This window comes from Orycteropus afer, unplaced genomic scaffold (assembly GCF_000298275.1).
Source record: "Orycteropus afer afer isolate SDZICR_OR568_19922 unplaced genomic scaffold, OryAfe1.0 scaffold00002, whole genome shotgun sequence".
Lineage (NCBI taxonomy): Eukaryota > Metazoa > Chordata > Mammalia > Tubulidentata > Orycteropodidae > Orycteropus > Orycteropus afer.
This window is the reverse complement of record NW_006921589.1, coordinates 299,732-311,965: the sequence shown is the minus strand read 5'-3', so window position 1 is coordinate 311,965 and position 12,234 is coordinate 299,732. Positions and strand designations below refer to the sequence as shown.

The following is a 12,234-nucleotide window of genomic DNA, read 5'->3' as shown; positions in this document are numbered from 1 at the left end:
AAAAAAAAAAAAAAAAAAACCTGCCTCAGCTACGGCTCCTGGAAGGGGCCAACCCCGGCCGTTCTCGAGTCTCTCCCGGCCCGCTGTGGGCCGCTCCGGCCGGTGCTTTACCCCGGCGCCACCGTGCGCTCGGCCAACGGCCTCCGAGAGCGCCCACCCGAGCGCTCCGGGAGCCGGCGGGCGGCGGCCCTCGCCGGGGACCCTCCAGCGGGCCCAGGGGTGAGTGCTGATGCCTTCCCTCTTTGGGGCTCGGGGTTTAGGGCGGCCGCAGGGCCTAGCATCGCGGCCGAGACCCTCTGGCCGACAAAGGGACTCGCGGTGGGCCCGAGCGGTCCGTGGTGCCGCCCTGACGAGTCCGGTACCCGAGCTCTCCTTTTCCTCACCTCTGGGCCTGGCCGCCCTTAGCCTTCGGACGCTAGCGGGAGAGAAGCACGCTCCCTGAACGAACCTCTTCTCCCCTTTTAATTCGGTGCCGTATTTTGAGAGAAATTCGGGCTTTTCCCACTGGAGAATAGTTCGGGGTTTAGAAACAGCAGGAGACTCCCGTGAACCTGAAAGCCGGGCTTCGCTGTTGGTCTTCCCTCATTCCTCCCACCCAAGGATGACCTTGAACCAGATGCCTGCCGTCTTCCGAGAAAATAGGTTTTTGTCTTTGTTTCCCTTGTTTTACTTTGTGGAAAATACGTGTTCGAGCCGGGAGGCCTTGTTGGAAGCCCGGGGGCGGCCTCTGCGGTGCCTTGGGCCCCCAGGCCGTCCTTTGCGATCCTCGGAGCCTCGTCGCCCGCAGGTAGTGTTGCGGGGAGTCGCTCCGCGGGTGCCCTTGCAGAACCCAGGTGCTGGAGCGAAGCCCGTGTCCGGTTCCGCCGAGCCTTGACCCTCACCTGCATGTCAAAGGAAACTCCTGGCTCCGTCCCACGACGTTAGAGCGAGGGGCCTTTGGAAAGAATGTCACCTTTCAGAGTGGTGACATCTAATTATTGCAGAGGATAAAAAAATAGCTTTCAGGCCTCTGCGCCCGAATTCAGATCCAGTTGCATCCAGGCCTCTCACCCACGGAGAGACTAATTGAATGAGTGTTTCCCTCTCCATGAATGAGAAACATTTATTATGTCAACTCGGTTGGCTAATGAGATTCCAAAGGAAAATCCCTTAGGACAAACGGATTTGGCAAAAGTGTCATTTAGGAGTAAGACGTAGTCTTTTCCCACGTAATTAAATTGTGTGGGAGGACCTGCCACCTTTTTGGTTTCCAAGGCTTCCCAGTTGGTTTTGCTTTTCTTTCCAAAAGGGAATTGTGTGGTCTGTCTGTCCCTTCCGGTCCGACAGGGCAGTCTCTTTTAGGATAACAATATAGGAGCTCTGGTAGCATAGTGGCTAAGGCACTTGACTGCTAACCAGAAGGTTGGCAGTTTAAACCTACCAGCCACTCCTCGGAAGGAAGATGGGGCAATCCACTTCCGTAGTGATACTGCCTCGGAAACCCAAGGAGGGGTCACTATGAGTCGGGGCGACTCGATGGCACATAACAACAACATAGCAATTGCTCTCCTGCCTCCTGGTGTTGTAACTCGTCTTCTGTGGGATCACTTTTACTTTAAACTTTGTTTTAAAACGTGTTGTTAATTTATATTTTTCAAAGTTTGCAATGACTTTTCTTAAATACTAAAATTAATCCAGGATCACTATACCATTCTTTTGAGTATGGTTTCTTGGAAAGAGAGCAGAAACTGGATGACCTATATAAAAACGTTGAATTAGGTCCACAGAGTAAATATTAAAGAACTAGAGAGATTTTTGTGATTAGAGAATTATGTATAGATAATGTTTGCACCCACAGTCAATTTGATCTAGTTGTTCCTTTACTTTGCTGGGCTGTCTCTCTGGCCTCCACTGCTCTAATAAGAAGGATGATAAAGTTGGGCTTGCATCTTTGTATCCCTAAATTAGTACATTTTCCGCTAGTGGTATACGAGTTAACTTTGGGTGTACAGATGAGAGTTTTTGGTTTTTAGTTGTTCTGATTTTGTTACATGTATTTATAAATGTACATCAGCTCCATGATTTAAGATGCTCCAAAAAAAACCAAACTCACTGCCATCAAGTCAATTCTGACTCATAGTGACCCCCACTGGGTTTCCAAGGGTGTAAATCTTTATGGAAGCAGACTGCCTCATCTTTCTTCTGCAGAGTGGCTGGTGGATTTGAGCCACCAACCTTTTGGTTAGCAGCCAAATGCCTTACCCACTATACCGCCAGAGTTTTATTTACGGTAGAGATGGAAAATGTGTTTTTAATATACATTTATTTAACATTCGTAAAACTTGATTCACACGGAAATGGATCAGAATAGGAGATCTTGGATAGAGGGGGAGAAAAATGTTAAACAAAATTCAAAATCACAAAAAGACCAGACTTACTGGTCTGAGAGAGCCTGGTGAAACCCCAAGCCCATGGCCCCTAGTTGCCTTTCCAGCCTGGAATTGAACTCATTCTGGTGACTTAACTTTCAGCCAAATAATAGACAGGCCTACGGAGTAGACTCGCCTGCCTTCCTTAGGAGCTCTGGTAGCATAGTGCCTAAGGCACTTGACTGCTAACCAGAAGGCTGGCGGTTCAAACCCACCAGCCACTCCTCGGAAGGAAGGTTGGGCAATCCTACTTCCGTAGTGATACTGCCTCGGAAACCCAAGGAGGGGTCGCTATGAGTCGGGGCCGACTCTACGGCAAACAACAACAACAGGGTGGACAGTTAGACCAGGGAGGTGCGCTCCTTAGAACGGTCTACCATGGGAGATGAGAAGGGCAGCATTTGCAAAGAGAGAAAGCTCCAAATGCATAGGAAAGAAAAACACAGGCAACGAGGTAACCACAAGGGAGAAGTGGGAGGAGAGCTGGTAGGTGGTGGGGATTGTAATCAGTGTCACAAAACAAAATATATGTGAACTGTTGAATGGAAAACAAATTTTCTCTGGAAACTTCCATCCAAGTCATAATACAGTTTAAAAAAAAAAAAAAAAACTTAAGTTACAGGAAAGATTAAGCGTGTCTTAGAAGTGGCGGTTGAATATGGAAAAACCTGAAATTGGTGAGTAAGTTACTGCTGTTCAGGAGACACTGGACTTAGTAAAGATTTGAAATCGTCTAGGATTCTACATGGGAGCTTGTCTCTTGTTAATGATGTAACTGAGTTGTGTCCTGGCTGCCCAGATTCTAAGTGACAAAACTTGTAGAATAAATGGCTTCACCACAAATGAGAAGTTTTGTTTATTTCTTGCCGAAAGATTACCCAAAATGGCATAGTCTAATGTTGTTGTTGTTGTTGTTGTTGTTGTTGTTATGTGCCATCGAGTCAGACCCAACTCATAGCAACCCCTCCTTGGGTTTCCGAGGCAGTATCACTACGGAAGTAGATTGCCCCATCTTCCTTCCGAGGAGTGGCTGGTGGATTTGAACCGCCAGCCTTCTGGTTAGCAGTCAAGTGCCTTAGGCACTATGCTACCAGAGCTCCCATAGTCTAATAAAGGAGAAAAAATATATGCGCCATTGATCAGTTTTACTTAAGCATTGAAAACTGATCATTGGGGCAGAACAGTGATAACTTTTAATAGAAAAGTTTCATTTGCTTTTGCAAATAGCTCAGATTTACCACAGGAATTAGGCTTTTTCCACTTGTCTTTTTTCTTTCCACCTTTGTATTCTAAGTCGGTGATGCTTTACAAACTCAGAGATGCTCATAAGAAGAGAGTGCTATAGAGTGAAATGTTGAGACCCATGAGATGTTCTAACAGCTGTGTCCCTTGTTCATTATAATAAAACTTCACTTTCTAATGTCGCAAGGCTAAAGTCCTGTTGGTCTCCCTGTAATGTCATTTCTGAATATAATCTTCTCTTGTGCTTCAGAGAAATATAAATAGAGGAAGAATGTCTCATCTAGAAGGATGTACAAAAGATGGGTGACAGAGGTTGCCCGTGCACAGGGGTTTGGGTGGCTCTAGGATAGGAGTGGGTGGGACACTTCGTTTTCTCTGTATTTTCTTTGTGCTCTGTGCTATATGCATGTATTACTGTCCCAAATTACATACATTTTAATTGAATGAACATTTGGCAGATTCTGTATTTATTCTTTATAAATATGTGAGTATATATTTACATGTAAATATATGTATATATACATTTATATATACACATAAATATTATCTTTATTTAAATTTATCTATTTTTTATTTGCTACATTTTCCTAAAGGCAATTCGGAAATGGTGACAGTCTTTTTAATCTCATTTTACCTAAATAAACTTTGCACCTGCAGTCAGACATTGTTTAGTTTGATGGCTGTGGGTTGGTTTTTTGGTTTTACCTAGTGAAAGTTGTAGGACACTGTCCTGGGACTAAAATTGGTGGTAAACCCATGTATTTTTTTGTTTGTTTGTTTTCTTTGTTATTGGTTTCTTAATGTAAGATGCACCTCTTTCCTGTTACCATTTGGAAACTTTCCAGCAGTGAATCCCTAGCATGGGACCCATAAAAATGGTAGCGTCTAGTTTCTCAGTTGGGAGCTCTGGTGGCATAGTGCCTAAGGCTTGACTGCTAACCAAAAGGCTAGCGGTTCAAACCCACCAGCCACACCTCAGAAGGAAGGTTAGGCAATCTACTTCTATAGTGATACTGCCTTGGAAACCCAAGGGGGGGTCGCTATGAGTTGGATCGGAAGTAATGGCAGTGAGTTTGGTTTTTGGTTTAGTTTTTCAATCAGCCCATTTTTCTTCCCCAGGGACGAAAGTGGCTCCAAATCCAGCAGCGGCCCGTTGAAGCAAGTTCGAGGATTGAATATGAAGCACAGGAGCAGATAGTGCCAAGTAGCAAGCAGTAGTTGTTACACATTTGTGAGTAAAAGTTGTGTTCTCTGCCGACTCTCTGTCAGTCTTTAAATCATCTGCATGCCAGATCCTTAAAATTCAAACATTTTGGTAAATTGAAAATTCATAAAATTTTGATAAAGCATAAAAGAAGGAAGCCAGCAGTCGTAATCAACCAGTTATCAAGGCTTAGCAGCTTAAGCAACCTCTGAGAATCTTCCTAAGCATCTCGGTGAAGTGGAGGTTAAGATGTATAACACATCTGTGACAAGGAGTTTAAGAAACGTCCCAGCCATGACTTTTATTTATTACTGTCTGTAAAAGAGTTATATTGCCATTGATTTAGAAATAAAATATTTAGCTGAAAATTTACTGTGATTTGGTTTTCAAAGTTGTTTCCTTTTTAAGGAATCATTACTTCTAAATAAAAAATATTGACGGCTTCAAATGCATTTACTTTCACCCTTTGAATTCTCTTCATGATCTGTTTATTTGTACTTAGTCTAAAAAAAGAAAAATTTTATTGTCTTTTTTTCCCTTTTCAGAATATAATGATTAGAGGGCAAAGTGATGTTGTTTTCTAGTATGACTTCACATTGTATGTCCGTTTGACGTAGCTTTTCTTGATCCTGTTTGCAAAGTCATGTAACATCTCTATAACCTTTGAGGTATAGACCAGCTCTGTTAGGAAAGATGTGAAGCCCCATCACATCAAGCCCCATGCCATGTACAGTCCAAAAATACTTTTACATAGATGTTTATTTTATTCATCGTTTTCTTATTAAATGAATTGTTGAAATACTGATTTTTATTCTTTCTTTTTTACAGCTGGAAAAGCAGTGTCCGTGTTGTTTTGTACACCTCCAAAAACAGTTCAGATCTGTAGGGGAATTGTTGTGTAAAGTAAACTGAACCACAGGGTAGCAGTATTTTAATAGCTATTGTAGACGTGTATTCACTGTATTAAAATGAGTAAGAGAACAAGCAGTGACACCCCACTAGGAAGGTCAGTGCACTTGTGCTCAGTTGAGCTGGTATCACAGGGCTGGAGACAGTGGCTGTAAAGTGGATTGCCAGAGGCTGGCCGGGCTCCTTTACACATGGGTCAGCATTGTGTATTTGGGGGCTACATTCTTCCCACTGCCTTTCCCTGGGAGCATGGATCCTTCTCTGACTGAGAAGGTTACGCACTGCATCTGCACTGTCCTCCCCCTTCCAAAGGCATGTCATGCTGCTGCTGCTGCTTTTTTTTTTATTATTATATTTACATGTAAATATAATATTAAATATAAGTTAATGATTGTAAAGTTTCAACTCCTCAAAAGATAAACATACATGTTAAGGATTTATTAATACAAATTCTGTGTCTAGTATCGTCTCTTAGTCATCACATACATACTCAGTAAGAGAAATTGGAATTTGTATTTCGTGATTTTTCAAGGGCTTGCATCTACCTTTTTAGTAAATTTAGAATCAACCTTATTTACCTTATGAATCTGATTTTCATCATTAAAAGATTTTCTTTCTTTCATGCATGAGGGAAGATTTTCATTTCATTTTTGTAAAGTCCTAGCAGCTTTCCTTCCAATAATTGAATAGGAAATTTTAATTTTTAAAATTTTATTTCAGGCATTTTTGTGTTTCTAAACAGCATGCATATTCATTTACGCAGAGTATCTATGTGTGTGTGTGTATGTTTATAAAATAATTCTTGAAATTTGTTCTAAGCAGTATCCTCAAGGTGAAATTTCAGCTGAAAAGTAAGAAGGCGTTATGTTGAGGAAAGCTTTCTTCAATCTTATTTTTCCTTTGTGTGTATTCAGAACTTGTGAATGAAAAGTGCCCTTTTGCTTTTTCTAGAAGGTATTGTCTTCTAACTTCAGTACAAAGAGGAGATTGACATTTTGACTCTCAGTCACCGGTCCTGACCTTTTTCGCCCACAGGGTGAGTGGGGCGGCCTTTCCTTCTCCCACTGCTGCTGAGATGGCGGAAATTAGTCGAATTCAGTATGAAATGGAATACACCGAAGGTATCAGTCAGCGAATGAGAGTCCCAGAAAAATTAAAAGTAGCACCACCAAATGCTGACCTGGAACAGGGATTCCAAGAAGGAGCTCCAAATGCTAGTGTAATAATGCAGGTTCCAGAGAGGATTGTTGTTGCAGGTATTTGACTTTTATATATAAAGCTGGCTGGTACCATGTTTTTCTTCACATGTAACATGTCTACAAAAACACTTTGTACACACATATAGCACACATACAAAACTAATGCAGAAAGGGGTTGCACAATTTGCAAAAAAACAGATAATGCATGTTATTTGTGTAATACAGTAAATCTTTGTTTTATATATTTTTAATGAAATGGCTGGGTTTTTCAAAATGTTATTTAAAAAGAAATTTGGGAAATGTAACTTTACCCTTTCAAAATTTCTGTTTATTTCACTACCCTAATATTTCAGATATTTTTTTGTCATTCAACTAATCTACCAAAAACCAAACCAAACTCAATGCCATCAAGTCAGTTCTGACTCATAGCGACTCCTCCTTGGGTTTCCAAGGCAGTATCTCTACAGAAGTAGATTGCCCAGTCTACCTTCTGAGGACGGGCTGATGGCTTACGCTTGTCAAATGTATATGTTTTCAAGTCTACAGCTTGATAAGTTCTGACAAATGTACTCGCCCTTGTAAATACCACCACAGTCTAGATATAGAACATTTTCATGACTCCAAAAGTTTCCTTGTGTTCCTTCTTAGTCACTCCCCCTTCCCAACTCCAAACAACCATAATCTCTTTTCTAGGATTAGAGGCTAGATTTGTCTGTCCTAGAATTTGATAAAAATAGAATTATACAGTATATATTTGTTTATATAATAACAGAGTGGCAGGTTTCAGGTAGGAATTAGTTAAGAGGAGGGTGCAGAGATTTCCAGCAGCTAAGGGAGACAAACTTGTCTGTCAGTTTGTCATCATGTGAAGCTTGTACATTGCTGTGAGGCTTGAGGCTGTGCCAGTGGTATTTCAGATGCTAGCAGAGTTGCACATGGTGCACAGGTTTCAACGCAGCTTACAAACTAAGACAGACTAGGAAGAAGGAGGAGGCCATCCACTTCTCAAAAATTGGCCAGGGAAATCCTTATGAATAGCAGAGAAACACCATCTGATACATTACTGGGCAACTTAATGAATAGCTTGGAACATTGTCTGACACAGTGCAGGAAGACAAGCCTCTTGGGTCGGACGGAAGGCACTCAATATGGGACTGGGAAAGAGCTGCCTCATCAGAATAGAACCAACCTTAATGATATGGATAAAGTAAGTCTTTCAGGACCTCCATGTGCTGACATGGCACAACTCAAATTGCAAACATCCATAATAATTGGAACATGGAATGTACAAAGTATGAATCTAGGAAAATTGAAAGTTGTCAAAAATGAAATAGAACACATAAAGATTGATATCCTAGGCATTAGTGAGCTGAAATGGACCAGTTTTGGCCATTTTGAATCAGACAACCATATGATCTACTGTGCCAGGAATAACATTGAAAAGGAATGGCATGGCATTCATCATCACAAACAATGTTTCAAGATCTATGCTGAACTATAATGCTGTCACTGATAGGATAATATCCATACACCTGCAAGGAAGACCAATTAATACGACTATTATTCAAATTTATGCATCATCCACAAAAGCAGAAGATGAGGAAATTGAAGATTTTTATCAACTTCTGCAGTCTGAAATTGACCAAACATGCAATCAAGATGGGTTGCTTATTATTGGTGATTGGAATGCAAAAGTTGGAAACAAAGAAGAATCACCGGTAGTTGGAATATTTGGCCTTGGTGACAGAAATAATGCTGGAGATTGCATGATAGAATTTTGCAAGACCAATGACATTCATTGCAAGTACCTTTTTTCAACACAGACAGTGGCTATACACGTGGACTTCACCAGATGGAGTACACAGGAATCAGATTGACTACATCTGTGGCAAGAAGCGATGGAAAAGCTCAATATCTTCAGCCAAAACCAGACCAGGAGCTGACTGTGGAACAGACCATCAACTGCTCATGTGCAAGTTCAGCTTGAAGTTGAAGACAATTAAAACAAGTCCATGAGAGCCAAAATATGATCTTGAATATATCCCTCCTGAATTTAGAGACCATCTAAAGAACAGATTTGATGCATTGAACACCAGTGACCAAAAGCCAAAAGAATTGTGGGGTGACATCAAGAGCATCATCCATGAAGAAAGCAAGAGGTCATTAAAAATACAAGAAAGAAATAAAAGACCAAAATGGATGTCAGAAGAGACTCTGAAACTTGCCCTTGAGCGAAGAGTAGCTAAAGCAAATGGAAGAAATAACAAGATAAAAGAGCTGAACAGAAAATTTCAAAGAGCAGCTCGAGCAGACAAAGCCAATTACTATAATGAAATGTGCAAAGACCTGGAGTTAGAAAACCAGAAAGGAAGAACACATTCAGCATTTCTTGAGCTGAAAGAACTGAGGAAAAAATTTAAGCCTCGAGTTGCAATGTTGAAAGATTATATGGACAAAATATTGAATGATGAAGGAAGCATCAAAAGAAGATGGAATACACAGAGTCACTGTACCAAAAAAAAAAACTGGTCAATGTTCATCCATTTCAGGTGGTGGCATATGTCCAAGAACCAATGGTATTGAGGGAAAAGGTCGAAGCTGTGCTGAGGGAATTGACGAGGAACAAGGCGCCAGGAATTGATGGAATACCCATTGAGATGTTTCAGCATACAGATGTCTTGCTAGAGGCACTCAACTCGGTTATGCCATGAGATTTGGAAGACAGCTACTTGGCCAACTGACTGGAAAAGATTCATATTTGTACCCATTCCAAAGAGTGTGGAAGTTATCCAACAATATCATTAATAACGCATGCAAGTAAAATCTTACTGAAGATAATTCAAAAATAGTTGTGGCAGTATATTGACAGAGAACTTCCAGAGGTGCAGTCTGGATTCAGAAGATGACGTGTAACGAGGAATATAATTGCTGATGTCAGATGGATATTGGCTCAAAGCAAAGAATACCAGAAAGATGTTTGCTTGTGTTTTATGGACTATGCAAAAGCATTTGGTTGTGTGGATCATAATAAATTGTAGATAACATTGAGAAGAATGGGAATTCCAGAACACTTAATTGTACATATGAGGAACCTGTACATAGACCAGGAGACTGTTGTTCAAACAGAAAAAAAGAAACACTGCATGGTTTAAAATCAAGAAGAGAGTGTGTCAGGGCTGTATCCTTTCACCATATTTGTTCAATCTGTATGCTGAGCAAATAATCCGTGAAGCTGGACTATATGAAGAACATGGCATCAGGATTAGAGGAAGAATCATTAACAGCCTGTGATACACTGGCAACATAACTTTGCTTGCTGAAAGTGAGGATGATTTGAAGTGCTTACTGATGAAGATTGAAGAATATAGTCTGCAGTATGGATTACATGTCAATATAAAGAAAACAAAAATCCTCACAGCTGGACCTATAAGCATCATCACAATAAATGGAGATAAGATTGAAGTGGTCAAAGACTTCACGTTGCTTGGTTCTACAATCAACAGCAGTGGAAGCAGTAGTCAGGACATGAGATGTATGTTGTTGTTGTTATGTGCCATCGAGTTGCACCCGACTTATACTGACCCCTCCTTGGGTTTCCAAGGCAGTATCACTACAGAAGTAGATTGTCCCATCTTCCTTCCGAGGAGTGGCTGGTGGGTTTGAACCACCGACCTTCTGGTTAGCAGTCAAGTGCCTTAGGCACTACGCTACCAGAGCTCCTATGAGATGTATAGCACTGGGCAAATTGGCTGCAAAGGACCTCTTTGTGCTGAAGAGCAAAGATGTCTCCTTGAGGACTAAGGTGCACCTGACACAAGCCATGGTATTTTCAATAGCCTCATATGCATGTGAAAGCTGGATAATGAATAAGGAAGATTGAAGAAGATTTGATTTTTTTTTGAGCTGTGGTGCTGGCGAAGAATGCTTAAAGTACCGTGGATTGCTAAAAGAACTAACAGATCTATCCTGGATGAAGTGCAGCCAGAATGCTCCTTGGAGGCAAGAATGGCCAGGCTTCATCTCGCATACTTCGGTCATGTTGTCAGAAGGGACCATTCCCTGGAGAAGGATGCCATGCTTGGTAAGGTGGAAGGTCGACGACAGAGGGCAAGGTCCTCAATGAGGTGGATTGACATGGTGGCAGCAGTGATGGGCTCAAGTACAGCAAGAATCATGGAGCTGGCTCAGGACCGAGCGGTGTTTCATTCTGCTGTGCATAGGGTCACTATGAGTTGGAGACGACTCAGTGGCACTTAACAGCAACAACGTATTTGTTTTGGTTGTCTAGTGCCACTCTAACAGAAAATACCACATATGGGTGGCTTCAGCAGACAGGAATTTGTTCTCTTACAGTTTAGGAGGCTGGAAGTCCAAGTTCAAAGTGCCAGCACTAGGAGCTGGGTGAAGATCCCTTGACCTTGGGCTTTAGCTCTGCCTCTTGCTCCTGGCCCACTGAAGCTGGGAGCTTCTCTTAACTCAAGCAGCTGCTGGCTGCTGAGGTTGACAAACCCAAGGTTGATAAGTAAAATGGCACAGTTCCAAGATTATCAAGCAACATGGCAGACTACTAGTTCAAGTCCGGGAACAGTCCCAAGATTGGTAGACAACATGGCAAGCTACTGAATGAAGACTTGGCTACATGCAAGGTCCATGTGTGCCAAAAAGCTCGAGACCTTCCTCAAAGCTTCTGCTTATATCCTAGAATCAGACCACATCCCTAAGGCAGCTACTCAGCTGCTCCAGAGATTCCACCATGGAGCTGATTACCAGTCTCATCATGGGGAATCACTCCATCCAGCTGCCCAGCCAAGTTGACACACAACTTAACTACTACAGTATTTTTTTGTCTGGTTTCTTTGCTCAGTGTAAGTTTTGAGATTCTTCCATTTGGTTGCATTATTCACTCTTTCTTACTACTGCATAACACTCCATTGTGTAGATACATTCAGTTTGTTTATCCATTCACTAACGGATGGGCACTTGGGTAGTTTCCTGTTTGGGGCCATGAGGTATAAAATTGCTGTGAAGATTGACATACAAGTCTCTGTGAGGACATATGTGTTCATATCTCTAGGAGTGAAATTGCTGGACCATATTGTAAATTATGTTTAACTTTACGAGAAGCTGCCAAGATATTTTCCAAATTGGTTGTACCATATTGCATTCCCGTCAGTGATTATGAACGTTCCAGTTTCTGCCAGTACTTGGCAATGTCAGTCTTCATAATCTGAGCCATTTGAGGGGTGTATGTTCTTTGTGAAATATCTATTCA

General features: G+C 41.7%; 1 protein-coding gene across 1 annotated transcript in view; it reads left to right on the top strand.

Annotated features, from left to right (window-relative positions):
* The first annotated feature begins 5,822 nt into the window (after positions 1–5,822).
* The window catches only part of MFF (mitochondrial fission factor), a 38,323-nt gene continuing 31,911 nt past the window's right edge, over positions 5,823–12,234 (top strand). Inside the window, exons 1-2 of the mRNA XM_042783634.1 lie at positions 5,823–5,860; positions 6,799–7,019. Coding sequence (XP_042639568.1) covers positions 5,823–5,860; positions 6,799–7,019 — 259 coding nt within the window. The remainder of the gene's footprint in view (positions 5,861–6,798; positions 7,020–12,234) is intronic.